Source organism: Cupressus sempervirens, chromosome 2, assembly GCF_028749045.1.
Source record: "Cupressus sempervirens isolate cs-2001-9-10 chromosome 2, ASM2874904v1, whole genome shotgun sequence".
Lineage (NCBI taxonomy): Eukaryota > Viridiplantae > Streptophyta > Pinopsida > Cupressales > Cupressaceae > Cupressus > Cupressus sempervirens.
Genome location: NC_143119.1, coordinates 699665416 through 699689983, shown reverse-complemented (window position 1 = coordinate 699689983; position 24568 = coordinate 699665416). Strand labels below are relative to the sequence as shown.

At 34.0% G+C, this 24568-nt stretch overlaps 1 protein-coding gene across 3 annotated transcripts in view; it reads left to right on the top strand.

Annotated features, from left to right (window-relative positions):
- LOC149575304 (vacuolar fusion protein CCZ1 homolog B-like) overlaps positions 1–24568 on the top strand; it is a 132776-nt gene that overhangs the window by 33970 nt on the left and 74238 nt on the right. For all 3 annotated transcript variants that reach the window (XM_089815080.1, XM_089815082.1, XM_089815081.1), the window contains exons 5-6: positions 4879–5062; positions 5432–5541. In XM_089815080.1, coding sequence (XP_089671206.1) covers positions 4879–5062; positions 5432–5541 — 294 coding nt within the window. The remainder of the gene's footprint in view (positions 1–4878; positions 5063–5431; positions 5542–24568) is intronic.

The window sequence follows — 24568 nt, the reverse complement described above, 5'->3', positions numbered from 1 at the left end:
GTGGATATTCAAAATTGCTGTTTGTTGCACCTACAAGTATGGAATTTGCTGTCTTGGGAAGATTATTTCAGTGTATTAGGAGAAAATTGCTTTGTTACCAGAGATACATCTGCTTCACATGTGATGTTGAAATGGTTTCCCCTCCTCTCCTTAAATAGGTGATTGCCAACTTGAAAGGACAGGTCCTTGCAAAGAGACCGACTTGCTTGGGGATTAAAAGCATGTTTTGTTCATCATCCATTAATTAAATTGTGGCCCCTTTATCTCTGATTGGGCTTGGTCTACCAAAAGATGGGAATCACTTGTACGAGTGGATTATTAATCCTAGGAGGATGGTGGATTCAAGGAATTTTCTTGATTTTACTCAAACACCAATCTGGATTTTTGCTCTAGTACTCTATCTCTGTCATTCTTCTCTTTCATTTTCATGTGATTTGGAGGTCTAAAAACAAGTATTGAGCCTTATCTACCTAAGGCACCATCCCTCAACGAATTTTCTCTATGTTTCTCCAAAGTTTAGTCTCAACTTTCTTATTGCATTCGGCTCAATTAATCTCAATCCTCACTATTCAAATCATTTGTCATAATGTTTTAACCTTCATGACCCTTTGGTCTCTATCCCTTCAGTTTAGTTCATGTTTTCACCCTCATAAAGAAAATGGGGAAATAAAGGTGGAGAGAGTATTTCCAATCCTTTACTTGGTTTCAAACTTGGCTTTAACTTAAATTTCAATGTATGCCAAACTGATTTCACCTCAACTGATTTCAACTGTCATTTCAAGTTCTTGTTTATCATCTTCATGTTATTGTTATATGTTGCCTTTCTTATTGCAAATTTTAAAGATCGAATTTTGTATTTCAATCCTAACGAGGACAAGGCGAAAATCATGAGGGTATGAGGATTTTCGTTCTCTCAAATTCACATCTTCATGTAAGTTAATCAACAACTTTATCTCCACTATTGCTTTTATGCTGCTTGTGCTTGCGTTCCCTTCTCTAGTTTCACCTTAGTTTGGTTACCATAATTTCAAGGCGGATTTTGATTATGTTTGAGGATTGTGGAATGTACCAACGCCTAAGGATTTTTTCCTTTCTTACCATCTTATCCAACTCATTATTTTTCTTCATTGGACTTGGCCAGAATTTAATTTTGATCATTATTTCCATGCTTTGATCTCCATTTCAGTTCATTTTATAAGCTTGGAGGATTCAATTTGTGCTTTAATCTCCAGATAGACAAGGGCTGAAATCAATGTTAGGGGAGAACTAATATTTTCTCTCAAACTCAATCTCCACCTCCTCACTTCTCCATTTTTCCACTCTTATTGACCTTTAATGCAAATTTGGGGGCTTAGTTGTGTTTTCGTTACTTTTATACACAAGGTAGAAATTGAGAGGGTGAGAGGATCATCAATACTTGGAGGGTGGCAGAATCTTCCACCTCCAAAGGATTTTTCACTTTGTTTCAAATCTTCCCTCAAAACTGATCTCACTCTTTCATTCACTTTCTCATTTGCAATCTCATTTTCAAAGTTTTGATTCAACCCTATTTGCCTTTAAAATTCATCACATTACCCCTTGATTGAGCTTGTTTTCATTTGATCGAATTGCTCCTTCTTAAAGGTGGAAATTCTATGCTTCAAAGGAATTTTCTCTCATTTTTCTTGCTAGCTTCATTTTAGTTCCTTATTGTTAATGTGTTAGTTCAATCAGGATAAATAATTATTGAAAATAACTGTGTAATATATTTCAATATATTATTGTATAATATATTATTATGTGTTTGATTAGAGTATTTTATTATATATATATAAAATAAAATACTCTAAAACAATATACTAAAATATAATACAATAACAATAATAAATCTGAAGAAAGTCTGATTGAAACTAATTAACTCTGACCGACTACTTGTAATTTGTTTGGTTGTTGGGCATATTAGTTCGTATGTTTGTAAAACATAACACCGGGAGCCACGTCACTGATGGAACGTGACTCCACTGTGTAGTCCCTCCCCATTGGGGATGTGACTCCCCATCAAACTATATGTCCACTGTCAGAGACTCTGCAAAGTATATCGAATGCATCATTATTTTCAGTCTTCAGTGTTTTCTGCAGAGATTGACGAAGTCTAAGTCCACAGTAAAATCATTACTTCAATTAAATTGGATCAGAGTCATCGTAGATAGTCTGCTGAATATATAAATCAGTTTTTACCCTGTTTATCATCAGCATTCACTATTATCATTTAATTGCATAAATATTTCTTATATCAGGAAGTAAGATAAGAATATATTTCACAGATAAGTCTGATAATAATAACATGGTATCAGAGCAGATACATTCCTGAGCCTGTGTTGGGTGTTAAAGCAATTGGATTGCACTGGGCATTTTGGATGAGTTAAGTTCCTTTATGTTGTGCTGGAAGACAAGGGTTCCATTTTGAACACTTCTTTGGCAGTGAAGACTTATTATACATGGAAGATTTGGACGATATTTATGATTGGATACTACAGATCTGTCATTTCTGTGGAATACTCGGAAAAAAAATTAGTGATGAAGGAAAGCTAACGAACTAGGAAGAAAACCTGGCTAAGAAAAATATGCCTGCCATTTTTTGCATTAAAAGTTCACACCTTTAATTCTTATCAACTTTATTATTGATATATATTTTGGTGATTCGGTTATCTTGTCACTATATGCTGAATTAAGGAATGGAAATGAAAGAGAGAAATCTGGGGAAGTGAAACATATATTCGTGTAGATTAGAAGGGGGAACATAGACAAATCTGGGATTGTTCTTACCTTGAGTTACACACGATTCATATTGGTATCATTTTTCATGGTCAAGTATTCATTCCTAGAGGAATTATATTGAATTGTTATTCTTGTACCATGGATTATTGTCTGATATTTGTGGCTCAAATATAAGATCCAGAATAACAATCTCCAGTATGTGATAGTGTGTATCTTTCAATCTATTTCCAATATTGAGATTGACTTGAATTATATTGGTGTTAATTTTTGGAGCCTCTCTCTCTCTCTCTCTCTCTCTCTCTCTGTCTGCTACTAGCAGAATATGCTAACCATCGGGTAGATTAAAAGTCTTCCATGTGGTGGTCATCGGGGATTAAGTAGCAGAATTCATATACTGACATTACATGTTGATTTATACTTTGGAAGAAATGCTAAAGGAAAACCATATACACCTGAACTATATCTCGAGCATGTTTTTGGGTTTTGATGAAATTATATTATTTATCAATGGAATCCTTCGTCAAGGGAAGTATCATCTAAGCATAACAAGTCAAAATAAAAATCCAACTTTATTATTGAAATGGGGATTATTGATAGTGGTTGGCATCTAAGAGTGGAGCAGAGGATATATTCTTTAAAATTATATTTACAATCTGCAAAATTCACATGGTGCACAATTGCGATAGTGATCGGAGATATTGACTTAATTGTTTGAATGGCTTGAGTCAAAAATAACAATAAAAAATTGCATTGATAGATTAAAGATTTCAATTATTTGTGAGCACCTATTTTGATTATGACACTATATTGCGATAATACTAAGTCCCAGGAGGAGCTAGTTCGATATTTGTCAAGGGAAAGATTTGGAGCCAAATTAAGATTTTCTAAAGTTGGACAAGACCCATGTTGGATCCTTTTTTGACATCCAGTGCTATAAGGAGACTACTGTGTGATGATAGAATTGATTTGGAATATTGGAGGATGTACTTCTTCTGAGATTGATGTACATATGTTGACAATAACCAATTAGAAGAAATACTGTGATTTCTTGCATATTTCTCAGGTCTCTTGTTCATTTGAGCCATTTATGGCCTACCTCTGTGATGACTAACGGAAGACTGCTAATGTCTATCTTGATGGTGGCTGTCATTACAATCTACTCTTCAACTCATTAAACTATTGACAATGTATCATAGTATCTTGCCTAGCAGAATATCAAGGCAAGATATTCACCAAATACCTATCATATAACTATACAAACAACATATAGACCGTCAATTTAATGACATCTAACACTTAGTTGTTGATTTGCAAGACAATGTATCAGAATATCAAGGGCAAGATATTCACCAAATACCTATCATATAACTATACAAACAACATATAGACCGTCAATTTAATGACATCTAACACTTAGTTGATTTGCAAGACAATGTATCAGAATATCGAGGGCAAGATATTCACCAAATATTCTAAACACCACAAAAAATATCCATTGCTAAAACAATGATCTCCACAACACCTTCTGGTTACCAAGTTCTTGTCCAGTATGCCCATTAACTTATTACATATCTGGGTATGCTCTACCAGATATAGCACAGCGTCAGCTATCAGCTGAGGGTTGATAAAAAGAATTGGCTGAACTTCACTCTTCCTTGAAACTATATTATCATCAATCATTTTTTTTTTCCTTCTATAACTTGGAGGCCTTGTCTGTGTCATATCTTTCCTTTAAGTTGTTTTTATTCTTCGGATGGAAAATTGATGTACACGGTCGACCATGTACAAACTTTGCATCTCTACATTTTTCTTCATGGTCCAAGTTATTATTCTATTCAGCATTGGACTTTTCATTTCTATTATAAACTACATTGGTGATCAGTTACAAGGTCTATTTATAAGTCATTTTCCTTTTTATAATATCTCTGCATGTTAGTGTTGTCATTAGATAATTGTTACATTTCCTTTTTCCCTATCAATAATATCCAAAATGTTGAAATTTCTATTTTATCTTTACATGCATATTATTCTGAAACAATTGCCATTAAAATCAGCTGCGGATTGTTTCTGCAATCTGGGAAATATTATTAAGTCTGAATAGATATTGTGTTGATTTGGCAGGTGGTTGAAAAGAGTAAAGAATATAAGGAAGTAAGTCGACCCAATGCGCTTAAGTCTGTTCTTAAGGAAGCACATTGCCTTTTTACTATGTTTTTTGGTTCCATAAGGGCATTGCTTGAAAAGCAGCCTAACGGGGCAACTGTAAGGAGCTGCTTACATGCATTTTATACCGATTATTTGTCAGGTGTTTACTCCAAACTTATGACTTCAGTTGTAGTTTTCTTCACTTTTTATTGTCTTTTTTTTTGTATCCACTTTACTAGCTTTCATGGTTAGTTATCAAAGACAAAATAAATGCAGTAATATTTTCTATGCAAAAGTCCAATTTGCATGAACATTTTCTCACTTGAACCATATTTTCAGTGTAATATTACTGCTCTTGCATTGCCTATTGCGCAGTAGGTTAAAAGACATGAGAATGCTGAGTGCGAACCTTGGCTCCTTGTTATTTGTTTAATGAGAAAGTCTTGTGAACCAGATCTTACGATGAGAAAGAAGACTGAGTGAAAACTTTAGCTCGTCACTTATTACATGGGAATTTCTTGTGACTCAGATTTTATAGTTGGGAAGAAATTTCAAATGCCCTCCTTCCGTGAATCATTGGTAGAACGAGGCACTATTCAGATGCTTTCAATCGGAAGAGAGACGGCTCTTGAAGTTCAGGTAATGCTGCATTATAATGATGGATAATTGGTTTAATTTGACATTATTATGATTTAATGTGAATGAATTTGTCATCTAAAAAGGCTAAGTAACAATGTATTATTATGTTTTTATCTTTTTCACTTTGGAATATTTACAATAAAATTTCTTTAACTTTAGTCAATCACAGTACAGATTCACAACACTTTACCATAATTGACAAGAAAACGTAAAACATCAAATGGGACTACAAATCGTCACAGCAGAGATCAAAGCAATACATAAAACACAAGACTTAAGACGACATTTTCAACAGGATAAATCACAAAAACAATATATACAATAGTTATTAGAGTGACTGACTCCAACGACCAATTACACCAGTTCAAATCACACAAACCATGCTCAATGATTGATCCAAGAAATATTGAATCCAGTCACTGCTAGAGCACACCCATTACCAACAAGGGCTCATTATTAGTTCCCCTTCCATACGTTGTCAATCAACACAGTTACATCAACACAGTTACATTTTAAATTTAGACTAATCTGGATAACTATCCCAACAAGCCACACCAAACCAGGTGCAATGATTATTAGCACACTCGTTTTCTCTACAGAGCACCCCTATCTTATTAGATAAAACCTTATTCTTTTGAATAGACACTGTTGATACCCTACTCTTTCTAGTAGACACCATACTTATTGTTAGGAATCATGGTATAAAGTTTAAACTTTCCATGAAACCATATTCTTTTGGATAGAACCTTGCTTTTTGGTAGAGCTTTTAAATAAGCCTTTCATGAAATCTATCATTTTGGACAGACAACATGGAATGAATTTGTTGTGTTGGGAGTAGGGGTGATATTCACATTGCAATCCTTCCAGGCTATTGCGATTGTGGTCTGGTGAAATAGGGCTCACTAGGATAAACTAGAAATTAATCCGATTCACATATGCCCACATTGGAAGATAAAGTCAATTGGCTAAACTTCAGACCTATAGGAAAGAGTTGGGCTCAAATTGGGTGGCAATTATCCTCCCTTTGTGTGGATTGAATTGAATTGACTGATACAACAAAAACTAGGTAAAAGGTATGAAATTGCACATTAATCAATAGAAGAAAGAAAGCTACAGGTCTGATCAAACAATACTGAATACATATTTGGAAGCTAGAGTCAGAAGAATTTGTCACTGAAACTCAGGCTCAAAATAGCAAGACTTATTTGGTTAGCTACATTGTCCTAGCAATGTCCAAATATGATATTGCTCACAGGTTCAGAATCAAATGTTGCTGTGAAGCTTCCACTAAAAAATGTCAGAAAATGTGTTGGGATGATTTGCTAACTGCAGACCAATATCAGTAATTGACAACATGCCAGTCATTTTTTCAGAACCTGGATCTTCCTGCCTTAGTTCCTAGATCTGCAATACTTCACTCATAGATCTGAAAACTGGCACACAAGAGGGAGAAAAATGGCATTTGTGTTGTATAGGGCTTGCCTTAGTTAAGCTCAGAGAGGATTTGACCTTCCCTACATCAATGATGATTAGGAAATAAGATTAATCTAAAATACAATGCTGAATATCAAGATTATGCCTCAAGCTTGATGGTGTTGATGAATGTTAATGCTTTTTGGACAAGATCTTGAAGTGTTGATCAAGAACATGACTATTCAAAACATGAAAGCTCCTTAACATGATGATTATTGCAACTTGCTGCTCCTTTCTGCACAGATATGAAGAATTTTGTCGATAATGCTTGCTCTTAGAAGATTCTTGGATGTATTATGATGAAAATGAATGAGGAGAGGATGCTCTTATTTAGTGTTTTCAAACTATTCAATAAATAATGCTAACCTCCAAGGGTCATATGCAAACATTGAGATCGAATAACAATTGTCTCTCACTGTCTTCAGGCCTAGATCAACCACCATATGGATAGAGATGACCGGATCTGTCGAGTGTGTACTTTAGCAGAGGTTGAGACAGAGACTCACTTTATTTTCCGTTGCCCTATCTATTATGAGATCAGAGGGAGATTTTATTGCCTATTTAGAGATTGTTTCTCTTTCAGCATTCTTCAGTTACATTGATCAGCGGTGCCTTGCACTTGACCTCCGGGAGGCCACCCTACTCCGTGATCATACTCTGTAGTCACTACTTCCTCAGTGTCATACCTCTGATCAGCTCATCATTGCCTTTTTTTCACCCTTGTCAATGCCACGGGGTGTGAAAAAGGCAGTGATTAGCTGATTAGAGGTATGTACCACCATCACCTATCTATCCAGTACCACCACCACCGGTCACTCTAGATATGTGAGACCTCACAACAGTCTTTGTCGGCAGTGACACTCCTCTAGTGGTTCTTAGAGACAGTCCAGGGCTCTTGATCACCTGCAATTATACCGTTCTATGACCAATTTCTTTTTGCCAAGGAAGGATCCCCAGTCCTTGCCTTGGCATTTCTCTTCTTACTTCTTGCTTTCTTTTTTTCAGACATCGTTTGGTGCTCCTGCTTCTGCCAGATCTCTTGGTTGTAAGCTCTCAGTCCCACAGATCCTTTTGTGGTCTTTTGTTGGACATTAATATTATTATCTTATCTTATCTCTCAACCAAAACGGGCACTGGTAGGAAAAAATGGAGTCAAGAAAACCTCCAGCCTTTTTACATTACTGAAATTCTGCTTTATTCTCATTATTAAACTTCTTTTTGAAGCTTGATTGCTTTTTAGATTTACCGCTTTATTATGTCCTCATGATTCCAAAGTTCGAAATCCAAGTCATTAGATGTTTCTTCCTGCATACTTTCTTTAGGCTAAGATCCTTGTAGTAGTAGTGAATCATAAAAATCACATTGAATCAAAAATATTCTTGTAAATAGCTTTTTTCTTAATAAATAGAGAGTATTTTTTTTCTTTAACCACTTTTGAAATTTGAATTTATTTCTTGATAGAGTAAAAATTTAATTCTTAGAAAATTTACTTTTAGCAATGTTTAATACTAAGAGGCACTAAGATTCCTACATAGGCTAAATTTAGAAGAGGAAATACACATCTATGCAATATGATAATATAGAATCAAATTACACTGAAATTAATAGTGAGTGGCTATTTAAAGAGAAGGCCTAAAAGAAAAATGGAAAAACACACCATAACTGAAGACATAAAAAAACCTACTTATCGCGTAGTTCCTACGATAGGATTGTTAATAGTGAGTGGCTATTTAAAGAGAAGGCCTAAAAGAAAAACGGAAAAACACACCATAATTGAAGACATAAAAAAACCTACTTATCGCGTAGTTCCTATGATAGGATTGTTGATCCTTGAGTGATAAGTAAACTAATTGAATATTAACACACCCTATTGTCAATTCCAAAGTGAAATATATTTGATCCCAAAGCTTTTATCTTATATTATTGTGCCGAGGACTTTTACAATTATTGGATTATTGGCTAATTTGGTTGTTCTTTATTAGAGAATCTTCACCTTCTACTCCTTTGTTTGCTAATGTATTTGCTTCCTTATTTCTTTTACTAATGTATTTGCTTCCTTATTTCCTTCTCGATTTATGTGTTTGATGCTCATTTCTTCAAATTTGTCAACTATCTTTAACACTTATTCAAGTTTAGAGTTTAATATCCAATTTGGCGTACTTCTTTTCCTTAGTGCATTTAAAATGATTTGTGAAGCTCCTTCGATAACTAGCTTTCTTATACCCAATTGTAAACTAAGGATTAATCCTTTGATCAGAGCCTCTAAGTTTGCTAGATTATTTGATAGCACCCCTAGAGGCTTGGATCGTTTTATTATCCACAAGTCTTTATTGGAGTGGATAATACAACCTAGTCCTATAGGGCCTGGTTCGCCTCTTAAGGCTCCATCAAAATTTAGTTTAGCCCATCCTTTTGGAGGAGGTTCCCATTTACGTACACCCCTAACTTGTTTATTAGCTTTTTAATAGGTCATAGGTGGGTTAATGAACTTAAACCATTTTTTGCGCATTTTTGTGTCCCACTCAAAAAAAGAGCTTTCTTTGTTATAATTTCTCAAGTTATTGTTTTCTACTTCAATAATGCTTGCTTCTACTTTATTGAGAAACGAAGTTACGTCCATACTTTCATTTGTAAATATTCTTCTATTTCTTTCCTTCCAAATTTCTCATAAAGGTATAGATGGAGATATTTTCCGAAAGTTATTGTAGACCCTACAATGTCCATATTTAGGCCAACTATTTAGAATATTTCTTAAATTATTCAGGAATTCTGTTGACCAATTAAGTTTTTGGCATAACCATTGCCAACACTTCCTAGAAAAGGGACATTGAAACAACAAATTTTCAACCGTCTCAAATTTGTTTTCACATAAAGAGCATCTTGAGGGTCCCTCGAACCCCATCATGGCGAATCTGTCTACTGTTAGAATTCTCTCTTGCTGCAAAGAAAAAATCCAGCCTTGGGTAGACATGATGCATCCCGACAAAGATTTAGAGGCATATCTATCTTTTCCCATTGTTGGGAGTTAATCATTTCATATCCTCTTTTAACACTATAAATCCTACTTTTTGAAGCGCCCCAAATTAATGCAGCCTTCCTATCTTTATGATTAGCTTGTCTATTTTTCAGAAATTGCTCAAAAATTTGTTTATCATGATTTGACAAATTAGTTTCTTCAATGGATTTCCACTTCTAGTCTCTATATTGGTCAGCATTGCTTACTTGTTTATAATCGCTTAGATGACGACCCCACAAGTCAATTAAAGTATTTTTAATTTTAGTTGGGAGATTATAGCTATCAGGTGGAGGAAGTCCATCCCATGAATCTTCCCAGAATAGAGCCTTCTGACCTTGTCCAATATCCCAAGTCAGATTGTTGGTTATAAGAGGACAACATTGCATCATGAAGTGCTGGGTTCTAGATCTTTTTGGCAGATTTCTGGTTCTAAATAATGATAATGGATGTACACTATTTAAATACTTATGGTATAAAATTTTCGCCCATTTGCTTTCATGTTCTTGATACATTATCCAAATTAATTTTGCTCCTAAAGCTTCATTTTTCTAACTCTAGTTCTTCATTCCAAGATCTCCGGACTCTTTAGGCTGGCATATTCTATCCCTTTTTATTAAGGCTTGTTTCTTTTTCCCTTCCATTCCTTGCCAGAAGAAATTCCCTAATTTACTATCTAGATGCCTTTTTACTCCTTTTGGGAGTCATAGACACGACATCAATAAGTAGAGATGGTTGATAAGACTGATTTAATCATAGTCATTCTTCCAGCGTTAGCCATTTTTCTTTCCAACTTTCCAATTTTTTATCTATTTTTTTTTATATGAGTTTCCATTTTTTACTTTCTCTTACACCTTTTCCCATAGTAACAAGGGGATATCCCCCCCTCCCCCCCCCTTTTGCCCCACGTCTATGAGACGGGGACGCATTAGGGACTTGGGTACTCTGTTCTCATGTCACCAGCAACACCACCAGATTCCACCACCTCCACCGAGGATGGGGGGACATCTTAGTGTTGACTATTTGCTGATTCACTATTTATGTTCAATGTTCAATGTTCCAATTTAATGCAATGTTTAAGCATTTACTCTTTTGCATCTTTATATCTTATATTACAATACATCTTTTCATAACTAGCATTTTAACTACCATATTTATAGTATATACAACACCTCCTGTCCCTTGTCACCATCCCTCGTTGTGCCCCCACTGTCCCCAAATTAAGGCCCCTTTGTTCCCTTGTCACAGAAACTTGTCCCCCTCTTTTGCTGAACCCCTCGTCCCCCTAGGGCAGTGTAACTATGCCTTTTTCCAATTGGATACCAAGATATTTACAAGGGAAATTTCCTTTCCTATACCCCATTGTATTGCAGATATTTCTTCCTGATTCAGGAGTGGTGTTAATAAAACAGATCTCTGACTTATTAAGATTTACTTTTTGACTTGACGCTTCCATGTAGGTATTAATAATTTGTTTGAAGTTTTGAGCCTCCTCCATTGTGCTTTCTTCGGGAAGGATTGTATCATCTACAAATTGTTGGTGAGTTATTTTAGGAACTTCCTCTGTTACTGTGATCTTTAATTTTCCCATCCAATTGAGCCTTTTTTATTGCTCTACCAAATGCTTCTTCCATTGTGATAACTAGGAAAGAGGAGATTGGATCTCCCTATCTAATACCTCTAGATATGCTGATGAAACCTTCATGCGTGTCATTAATAAGAAGGGATATTTTGGCAGTTGAAATACAATTATATATCAAGTTAATCCATTGATGAGAAAAATCGAAGGCTTCCATAATCTTGCTTAAAAAACGCCAGTCAACCTTATCATAAGCTTTTTGCATGTCTAGCTTCATTAAATACAAGGTTCCTCATTAATTTGAGCCGAATGTATAAGTTCTTGGATTATTATTGTACCATCAAAGATTGACCTACTTGGGAGGAAGCTGGTTTGTTCTTCTGAGATCAATTTTGATAGGACTCTTTCATCTAGTTAGCTAATGCTGTAGATATTACATAATACTATAGGTTTGAAATCCCCTAGTTTCTCATTATTTTCTTTTTTTTCTATTAATGCTAGAAATGTATTATTGATGTTTAAGAGAGTTCCCAAATTTTTGGTTGCCTCAACGGCCTCCCATAAGTCGTATACTAGAATATTCCAACATTTTTGAAATAAAAATGCTTGGAAGCCATCCAGTCCTGGAGACTTGTCTAGATTGAGACTAAACAATGCCTCTTTAATTTCTTCTAAGGAGAATTTTTTATTTAAATATTTTTTATCTTCTATGGTTAGTAATTTGGGAATAGTACTTGTCATCTTATTCTAAGCTATTAGATTAGAGGAATCATAATTATTTAAAATGTTAGCGTAATAATCAACGGAAGTATTTGCAATTTGACTTGTGTTATCTGTTTTATTTCCAATGTTGTCCTTAATTTTCACTATTCTATTAATATTACTTCTTTTAAGAGTGCTATTATGGAAATTTTTTGTGTTTCTATCCCCTTTTATTAACCATGATTCATGTGATTTATGTTTCCAATATATTTCTTCTTTGGATAAAATGCTTTCATGTTTTGCTAGTAGTTCTTTTTCCTTTATATATGTATCATTATCCATTCCATCATTTATTACTTCTTCATTAAGCTTTTATAGTTTTTCTTCGTTATCTAATTTTTCTTTGAAAATATTGTTAAAATGTTCTTTATTCCATTTTATTCCTTTTCTTTTATTAACTTCAATTTTGCAACAAAACAAAACATTTTAGAACCTTCAAATTTATCCTTAAGCCACCATTGTTCTATAATTTTTTAGGAAACTATCATTTAAGAACGACATTTTCTCGCATTTAAAGGGATTCCTAGCTAGTTTATGTTGTTGTACTAGTTCTAACCTAACTAGGAAATGGTCAAATTCTGCATTAGAGGTATAGTTGTGTTGAAAGAGAAGTTGAATGTGCTTAGATCTCTTTTATGAATAAATCTGTCTAGTCTTTCTGCTATATGGCAGAAACCTATTCTTCTATTGTTCCATGTATATATCCCATTGGAGGCAAGGATGTCAATTAGATTATCTTTTGAAAACCATTCTCTAAAGTCTGTCATAACCTGTGTTACTAAATAAACACCACCATGTTTTTCGTCTAAGTTTAAAATGACTTTGAAATCTTCTCCTATGAAGATATTTTCTGTATTACTTGAATTTATTTGCTGTTTGTATTGGTCCATACACATTTATAAGTATTACTTGAATTTTATTTTTGAAACTTCTGATTTCCCCCCATCCAGTTATTACTAGTTACCAATGTCATGTAATCAATCTTCCTCAGATCCCAAATGATTCCAATTCCTTTAGAGACCCCAACTGATCCTATCATTTCTGTTTTTTGAATTCCCACTTTCTTACCAAATTTCTCTCCCTCTTCTTTATTTAGTTTGGTTTCTTGTATTAGGATGATTTCTGATTCAAATGATGATAAATTGCGCTTTACCAAGTGCTTCTTGTTTAAGAGCATTTAGACCCTTAACATTCCATGATGTAATTTTTAGGGCTCCGTGGGAAGGAACTTCTCCTTCCCTACATTAAATAAATCATTAATCTTTTTTTGATTCCCAGCCATGTCTATGGTTGTTTTGAGCTCCACATGACATTTCCTTTCACGTTTTTTGCTTTGTTTACCGCACTTTGGATGGTCTATACCTTCTATATTTACTGTAATATCTAAATTTTCTATATTAGTACTCACATTTTGTACACTATTTGCTATTGTTACATCTATTTCTTCCTTATGTTCTTGTAGCTCTTGCATTATTTTATCACTTATTACAGATTTTAGAGTTTTAACCTTCAAATTATTAGTGGTATCATTCACATGCTTTTTTGATCCCCACTTCTTTTACCATCAGTATAATCCTTTATTTTTTTGGTGTTAAATGGACTCCAAACTCTTCCCACCACTAGCATGTGTCAACTAAATTCTTCTCCATTTTATCTTTATGCCATCCATTGCATATTTCATCCTGACTCGTTTCCTCATTGATCCTTCTAAAAGTCTCTACTTCTATTGGTACTTGGTTCTGATTTTGCTCCTTTTCTCCTACCATCTCTTGATGCTCGCTTGATTTTTTCTCATCCTCGAATAGTTTTCTTCCTCCTATTGGAGTTTGCCAAACTTAGTATAATTTTTTTTAATTCTTTTTAGCTTTTCCCCTTATCTCATTAGATTCAGTATTGTCCAGTTGTCAATCTATTGCCGTTGTTGGAGGACTTCTCTCATTTATGTTTTCTCCTATTATGCCTACCTTGTTCAATCTCTTTTTGCATTTGCTGGGTCTAGTAGTTTGTTTTCCTTTTTCTTATAAATTGTGACTCTTATTTTCCTCTTTATTGCTGATCGTTTTTGTGTTAAATCATTTTGGGCTGCTGTACTGATCCTTGATTGGTAATAAATCCGGTAAAGGATCCTTATTGTTTTCCTTTATGGTTGCTATTTCATTTTCTACATTGTTCTCTTCATCATCAATAGCCTGAATTATGGGTAATGCACTTTGTTCCATTTCAGTATTGTTTTGATCATAATCAATATCTTGATTTTGCACTATGTTACTAACCATTTTGTCCATGTTCCTTAGATTGTTACTAGTCTCTGTTATAGTAGATTGAATCATATGTACTTTATGCTCCTCTTTCAATAAGATTAATTGATCGCTTATATCATTGTGAATTAAGATATGTCTATATTTATTCACGTTTTCTTTGATATCTTCAATATACATATTTTCTGCAATTCTCACATTGTTGTAATCTACTAATATTCTCCTCAACGTTGTTTTCCTCATTGGCATTTCTTTCATCCCCACTTAAATTATTATGAATATTATCTCTTAGATCTCTATTCGTAGAGTGTTCCTGTCTTGGGTTCTCAGCACTATAATGACAAGGGTTGTTATCATGACATGTATTCAGATCTTCCTCCACTATTTTGCCTTCCTCAATATCCTCTTTTGGAAGGCACATTTTACTCGCTAAATTGGGTTTCAGTAAATTAAGGTGATGCTGATGTGATAGTCCAACTATGGGTTTAACTTGTAGGTACATTTTCCTGAGCAAAGTTTATTTCCTTATCTTTTATCATGCTATCTATTTTTGAGATGATCCAATTTCGGTTAGAGTTTCTGCTAAATTTTTCAAAGCTTAAGTTCTTTTGATCCCTATTAGATTCTAATTCTAGAAGGGTTATGTTGTGGATGTGTCCTTCAAGTTTTGAATATCTTATGTTGTAAAATGATATATTTGTTATAATTTTGATCGGTTTTGCCTCTTGTAAATTAGGTTTCATATTTATTAAAATCTTAACTTCATTTGTTTTCTTAAAATTATCTTCAAAACCTATAAATTCACCAATTGAAAAACTGATGCGCTTCAATATATGAAAATGTAAAAGTTCTACTGGTAATGATCTAATTGTTATCCATGTTAGAAGACATAAATTTTTAATAGAATTTTCGTTGTAGTTAGGACTCCACTTAATAAAACTAACACTATAACCTTTATAAAAACACAGAGGCCTTGAAAGAAATTTATCTTGAACACTCTTACATTTGCAATGGAGGTAAACCAAGCACTTAGATAGGGAAGATATACTTGCCTGCTTGTGGCAAAATTCTTTTATCCATTTTGCTTGATTTGCTTCCTTTGTTTCTGGACCCTTCCAAAATGCAATAACTCCCAAATGCTTTGCGCTTAAACCATCGATCTTCGCTATGCTTGTTGCTAATGATTAGGATATTATCCATATCCCCTTGGTTAAATGCTCGAATGCTCTATCTTACAAATTGTTTTACTAATTCCTTTAGGATGTTGTCTTGCATCAATACTGTTTTTTACTTGGCCCTTATTTCTTTATGGTTTTGCCACTGTTCCTGTGGTTTTGTTGTTAATCTTTTCTTTGTTATGTAGTAATTTTCCTTTTTCATTTGAATACCATTTTTGAACTACCAACTTATAATTTGGTTATGCATCCCATCCATTTTTTCCGTATTTAGTTTTTACAAAGTGGGCTTTCTTTTTTTCAACCTAGGCATCCTTCTCTTGCTTTTGAATGTCATTAATTTTGCCGAATTTTGGTGATTCCTCTTTTATTTGCACTTCCTTACTCGTTGTCAGGTCTTCAGTAATTGTTTGCAAAATATCAAATTTGTTTGCTACTGAAATCGTGTTCTGGAGTGCATATTTTGTTTTGTCGAAGTAACTGGGCTTGTTGTTCGTATTGAAGTTCGCACTTTTTCTTGGTAGAGCCATTTTTTGTTTTTCTTGCTTTTTGCGAATATTGATTGGATATGTGTTGCAAAAATAAATTCCCTTTGTTTTGCAAATTTTGTGGTATTTCACTTCCTAATTTTCTTATTGTTATTTCCAATCATAATAAAATTACTGGTCACTTTTATTCCTTTAGAGAAATACTCAGGGCGAAAAAAATATTGCTTTTGATTGTATTGTTCAATAGTGTCAAATTCTGTGATGGAAAGCTTTTAGCGTCTGAAACCTTAGCTAGCTCTTGTTTCTAATTTTTGAAGGAAATTTGTTACATATGAATATAATCGCTGCCGATAATATTCGTTGCCAAGAGTCGTATAGGTAAAGGTAACTGTCTTGCTTTTTGATTGCTTTGCAAAGTTGCAACTGCAGCTGGGAAATAATTTTTTATTATATCTCCTACTTTGAATGTAGGAAACTTTTACCTTTATCGACAGAAAAATAGAAAATTCACCGCTCGTTTCTAAAATGTTCAAAAAGAATCTCGTAGGAGAGTGGTAACCGATGCAGTGGTTAGTAGAAATGAAGTCTTCAAAACGATGACTATGCGATTTTGTGAAGAGAATATGATGCAATTCATCAAATTTTTCTTCCCATAAGGTTTTTAATCGCAATGGAAGTCTTCAAATTCGGTTTTCTTGCATAAGGTGAGATGTCTTTTTTCTAGTGACCTTTCTCCTCAGATCTTCAATGTGGAAGTTGGGGCTTCTGTTGTGGGAGGAAGATCGATAGACAGATCCAATGAGTGTTATGACTACAGGTCCACGTACCCTCTTTGACTGTGCGACAAAAAAAATTCCCTTCTAAACAAAAAATGAACACTCACTGTGAATGTTGGTAGGCTCGGTTGTCTGTTGTGCTGAACCAATGTTTATGTAGGTCGGGGATTTGGAGCTCTACGAATCGTTGCTGGGGGGTCTTGATTGGGCCTCCAATGTCAGAGATTGTTGATGCGATAGGCAATGTGGAACTTTGCAATATCCACGTGGTTGTGATGGACGACAAGGGATCAAAGGATGGCGAGCAGACAATAGGTACATGCAATATAAAAATGCTAAGGAATTTGGATGATTGGATCTGGACCTAAATTAGCGACTGTGTGACCAGAGGGTTGGGTGAGAGCCTCTACAGTATACCAATTACAATTATATATTTTATGATTATTTTAATAATATTATTATATTAATAATAGATTATCTTATTATTGTTTATTATTATTTATTTAATAAATTCCAATAAATTATTATTATTTTTTGTAAAATTCTATTTTAAAATTGGTACATCGCAATTCATCCTTCCTAAAAATTGTGCCCTCAAGCAATGCTGATTTCATATGATATTTTTTCAATGAGAGTGGCTTCTCTATCCAACTTTAATTTTATTTGAACTTGTAAATTTTGAGTCCAATAACTAAGATTTATGAATTGCAAGGTTTGCAATCTTAGACTAGTTTTCTCTTTTCATCTTGAAAAAATGAACAAGGTCCTATCATTGTTGAGTAACAGGGATTGTTTAATCATCATTTCATTAATAATAACATATTAACAAAAATAATATGTAGACCAATATATATATATTATATACAATAATATATATTATTTAACATGGATAAGTATATATAGGAAATGATGATTTACCAATAACAATAATGTATCTCAGATCGAATCAATCCCACTGAAGCTACAATCTGAACACTCCCTCTTAGCTAGGGAGGATTTGTAGAACACATTATGCTCTCAAGTATATGAAGAGATATCATCTCAACATGATATTCTTGGAATGACATATTTAAGGATATCAACATAAATCCATCAACTTAGATGTTATCTTTCAATATACTCCGAAGTATGATTTAACAAGAAATATCAATCATATGATATTCATCATATGTATATTCTTTTGGTATGTGCATTGGCATCAAATCCTTGATGCCTACCAAAAGAATATGTTATCTCCTAGAAGGATATGAATTATCTGATTTTCGGCACTCTAGGATAACAACTTAACAAGAAATCACATTGTCATGGTCTCTATCATGATAAGTATCATGATCTCCAACACTTCGGGACAACAACTTAATGAAGTCTGTCATGATAACAGGTCTACCATTTATAAGATCATCGCCTTACAATGGTTACCTTCTATTTATATATGCCAATGAAAGATCGCCACCTTTCATTACATATCATATGCGAAATAGTAACCACCATGAACCAAGTTAGAGAGTGGTACAAGAACTTTCACCTCAATTCTCTTTCACAGAGAAGAATACATTATAAGGAATTTCACTTCGAACTTTTCCCTTATAGAGAAGAGATCACAATTCAAATTTCTCCCTTTGAACAACAATCTTGGGAAGTCAAGTCCTCTAGTTACTCCCTTAGAGCTCTCTTCACCTAAGGAAGCCTGTCGAACTCCCTCTGAATCTGATATCAATCTTCTTGACTTTCTGGTGATAAGTCATTACTTCCTCATGATGTATGCAGGGGTATGCCCATCAAAATCATGCAATCACACACATGTATTTTTAGACTCTTAATATCATAGATATTTGCTTCAAGAGCCTCACTTTATCCAGCTTGATCATTGGATGATTTAATGAATTCTAGATAAAAAACTTCTTTGGATCTAGTGTCATATGATCAAGTTTGCACAATAATTGGTAGCATGTGTATAGAATCAACCTCCTTTTCCTGAAAGAACATCCCTAGACACAAAGGAAAAGATCAAGGAAAATGATTCTTATAGTATGTACATAGAATTACCAATAGGAGAGAGACTAAAATGAGTAGATAAATGTAAAAATAAGAATACTTATCTGCACATGAGGGTCCATAGACATTTGAGAATGGAACATCTCCTTCGTAAAGATAGTTCAAATGGGAATGGAACATTTTTATTATTCCCCCCCCCACAATATAAATTCCCACTTATTCCATTGTTTATAAAATTTCGAGTCACTTATGCACCTTCCCCTTTACTTCTATTCGATGGTATTCCATATGGACTTGTAGATTCATCTGATATTATTTTCACTTAACATCATTGTTGATTGTTTAGCTCTATCAGGGGCCTGTTCAACTCTACTGCTGATGTCTACTTGCAAGAAGAGTAAGGTGATGAGTTGAGTTGACTTGTAGACATTCAGGATAATGCTAACCGCATGAGTAATTTCTAATTTACTACACACATTTCTCAAATAAGGTGATTCCAATACGTCACCCACTGCATGTCTTTGTCAGTCTCTATGTAACATTCCATCATGTAAGAGTTGATGTACCCTCAGTGCATTATCGCTTATTTGGAATAATAATGTTTTATTCTTATCTATTAATGATGCACACAACTATATATGCTCACAAACATACCCATTGAAAGTTGATTGCATGATTTGAAAGTTATCAGAGAACATATATTACTCTCATGATATTATATGGATGAAGTAATTTTCCAGACTACTTTAATTTCTTCAATCTTTACACAAATTTATCAAAGGCTTGCCATTTTAGATTTTGTCTTTCACTGCTACATGCATCTTATATTCTTTCTTTCTTAAGTGGACCATAATATATATTTGTTCCATTAAACTCTACTTTCTGCCAAAGCATCTCACAGTGAATTTCCTCTGTAACTAGTCTATCAATGACGTTAGAATTATAGATTATAGATCTTAGGATTTGGTCAGGACACGAGTCCCACTCACTTTCATTTGTCGTATTTTGCAATGAAAATAATAAAGTTTCCAGGTTCAAATCTCATTATAGTAAGTACACGTGAACTGTTTATTTGGTGATAATTTCTTCATATGCATCATGCATCTTCAGCTTCAATGATTTGGTACATTCGTCCCAATTTATAGTGTATTGTTTCACTTATTATATATGTGCGCTTTATAAAATCAACTGCTTCAATCTAACACTCACTGCTGAATGTCTTATTGAAGGGCCCATTAAAGATATTTAAACCTCTGCCTTGATTCCTCAGGAATTAAAATAATCTTTACTGTTCTCTTATATTGATAAGAACAGGGGTCTGAATTATTGTTGTGTTATAATAGTCTCTTCTTATTATTACTTGGGAGTCTGCTTCAAATGGAGGATATATATATATATATATATATTATACATACATACATACATATATGTACATACATAGATACATACATATATGTACATATAGATATATCTATATATATGTATATATGTACTTGTTTGATGCTCTGTATATGCAATCAATTATTAGATGTTCTCTGTAGGTGTTGTGACTGGTTTAAGTCATGTTTTTAAGAGAACTGGTGTTTCACATAAAACCTCTATCTTTATTATTGCCAACTGGATGGAGGAGAGCATGGGAAATATGTTCAGAGGATCAAGCCTTGACAGCGCATGTGGCAGGCATATTGGGACACAATCCATTCAAAATGATACAAGGTAGAGTCAGGAACCCTCGATGGGCAAAAAGATAATATAATTGAATGAAAATAGAAGCTGATATGTAAATATTGATAATGTCATTTATATCAGATAAAATAATCATATACCAGTGCATAATCAAAATTGATTAAGGTAGAAATGGCAGAGTAGTCAACCATCTTGAAGGACAGGATAAGCGACAACAACATACTTTCTAAGCAAACACTCATAAGGCATCAAGCCTTAGATCCCCATGTCAGCTGAGGGAAGGATAATAGTCAGCAGATAAAGATCAATAAACAAGAGCATGCTCAGTCTTGCTCGACGACAAGGGAAGACTGGAGCCAGCCTGTGGGATTAAATAGAGGAGGTTTCTACCACAGGAACAAACATATCATCTTGTCCTTATTGCAACAATCTCACAGTTGACAAAATACAGGTCAGCGACGAAGGACGAGGGTGGAAAGATTCAACACAAGGAATCCATACAAGTAATTAACAGATTGAGAACCACATCCAATCGCAAATAGATGAACAATAAAGAAACTGGTTTTCAACATCAATGGAGGAACATTGAGATGAGATGCAAGGCAATCTCAATCAGTATTAGGAAGGGGAGAACCAGCTAATAAGAGGAAAACTCGAGCATTCAATCTATGAAAAATATATTTAGGCATTACAATTAGGGACTGGGACACTCAATAAACTCTAGACCGCTTTCATTCCAAATTGGCATGATAATATATTTTTCGTGACTGCAGTCCATGTGAGAGTGTTTATTATGAGTGGAGTTGATTGTTTCCCGCCTTCGATGACCAATGCCAAGTGTAGGTAGCATAGAGTATTGGGTCTAACGTATGAATTTGTCCCTCCCTATTTGATTTCTTTTTCTGGTTATTCTTGAGTCCCATAAATAGTTTAACATATTGCAGGTAGCACAACCTGTTATCATTGTCAGGACAATCATATTATGGTCACTGTAGACAAGTCTATGCAGATAGGCACAGCTACCAGTCAAGCCTTTGTACTTCTTACTTGGTTATACGTTGACTATCACTATTTGTGTGTACGCAATGATCTTTCCTACAATGCTCATACTTCCATCTTTGCAATTACGACTTATTAACACAATCTCCTTTGTTTGGTGTGAAAAGTCTCTGAAATCTGAATCTATCTATCACGTCTTTAATTATTTTCTTATATTTGCAGCCTGGCTCTGATACCATGTTGAGTAACAGGGATCGTTTTCTGCTAATGTAATAACACTGCCATTGTTATAGGTGTATTCCAAATGCAGATTTGAATCTTATATAAATGAAGAGACATGTGTTTATGGTTTAATCATCGTTTAATTAATAATAATAAATTAACAAAAATAATAATATGTATAACAATATATATATATATATATTATAATTTATATTATTTAACATGGATAAGTATATATAGGAAATGATGATTTACCAATAACAATAATGTATCTCAGATCGAATCAATCCGATTGAAGCCACAACCTTCAACAATCATCATAGTGATTTGGATTGACCCGATGTACGCAAGTACGCAATAGCTTGTCTCATTGTATGATTTTCAATATAAAACCAAAGTGGAATCACACATACACTTGGAAATATGAAATATACACGAGTATGTAAATACACAAAGCATATACATTGATGTCTGAAGACATGAAGCATACACGGCAGAACATGAATGCATGAAGACACATAGCTTGCACAAAGTATACATATAAATACATGAAGACAAGGAATATACACCCAATGTAACTTTTGTTAGATTTCTTGATTAAACCCTGCAATTTACCATTTGCAATAAGCCATGGTTAGAGAAATGTTTTTAACTTTTATAAAATTTGCTTCTTCATTATGCTTTTGACTATGAACCTTGCAACCACATAGTGAACACAAATGTACATATATCCATATAGACTCATGATACTGGCTAGCTAGATGCAATCCCCTATGCTATTATCATCCTTAATCAATTTGATTCACAGAGATTGAGTTACTATAAGTTAGTTGAAGCCAATCCCATACTTAGCCCAAGAGCGGAACTTTGGCCCACTTGGCCTCTGTGGCAGTTAGTAGACATCCATGCAGGGTGGTCATATTCCAATTCCAAGGCTAGATTTGGGAATGTCAAGGCCTCCACCTTATCCACCCTTTATTTTTGCTCATAAAAAGGTGGTTGGACACTTTTGATTTCCGCACATAATACGTGGAACCAAATTAGTTTTACTCTTTTTGGCTCAAATTTCAGGGTGATTAGATAATGTGGTGTAGTTATTAGAACTAAAATCCATAGGGCCTTAATTACATTGAACTTAATAATCAGATAGGACCCCTATAAGATTAAAATGATACAAGATAAACATAACATTTAAGTACCTAAAGAGGAGTTTGAGATTTAAATTTGGTTGGGACTCATGTTCTTGATTTAAATATTTAATGTAAATACAGAAATGGTTCTAAAAGTGCTTATAGGAAAGGAAAGTCAAAATGAGTGCTAGGAGAGTGTGAAATTGGACTTGTTAATTAATGGAGCACAATTTACTACACTATAGTATGGAATTGAAGTGCATGATCTATATATTGTAGAAATGATTGCAAATATGAATCAATTAAATGGGTACAAATCAGATCTGAAAATGTAAAGTAGAAGATATAATAGGATACATCATGTTCACCAAAATGAAAAGGATAGAAATAGGGACCACCAGGATAAATGTGCAAGGTAGCAATCAAACCTACTCCCATTAACCTTTTCATCAATGAGTAACTCAATTGGCCCAACTTTAAACCAATTGAGTTATTGAGACCTGGGCACAAATGAATAATGTGTACTATTGAGTTATTCCTTTTGATTGAAAGGTTGATAAATGTGATTGGATAAGATTGAACAAGAACTAGGTCTAAAGATGTGAAAGTGAGCAATAATTAGCATAGACAATAAGTTACAGATATTATGCAAACTTTGAATGCAGAACTGTAAAGAAGAAAGAGAAGAATTTGTCATTCAGGTGTAAAAGTGTGAGACACTATCAATAGGCGACATAGTCCAAATCGTGTTTGAAGTAGATATCACAAATGGATTCCAATTCAAGATGTCACTCTGATCCTTCCGTTTAAGTTTTGCTAATATGTGCTGGACTATTTTGGTAATCACAAACTATATTGATAATTGACAGTGTCCAGGCTGCTTTTTCGGGATTTGATTCTCCTTGTCTCATCTCAGCTGCTCTTCCTAGATCTGCAACTCTTTTCTCCTAGATCTGAGAACCTACACACAATAAGAAGAAAAGTTGTGTTTGGATTTATAGGGACTTGTCTTAGTCACGCCCTGGGAGGATTCAACCTTTCCTACAATAATTATGTCTAAGATAAACCTTGAACCTAAGCAAAGAATGTTCCAGTAATTGAACAAAATATAATTTAACAGGAGTGAAAACATTCCAAGATTATATCATAGGCAAATTATGGTTGTAACATAAATAGATATGTCAGGTATAAGAGATTCTAATAGACAAGTTCTAAGTAGTGATGAATATTGAGAAAAATACACAAAAATAAAGCAATAAAACTCAACAACACCATGAAAGAGAATAAATTGCTAATACGATAATACCCGATGATACAATATCAAATATACCATATAAAATCTTAGGGGCTAAGCAAAAATGAGCATTTGATATTATCATAAGTTCATAACACGCTATCATTAAAATCAAATTGTCATGCCATCAGACTTGACAATTCAAGGAGCAATAGGAAGAGAAAAACCATCAGTTTG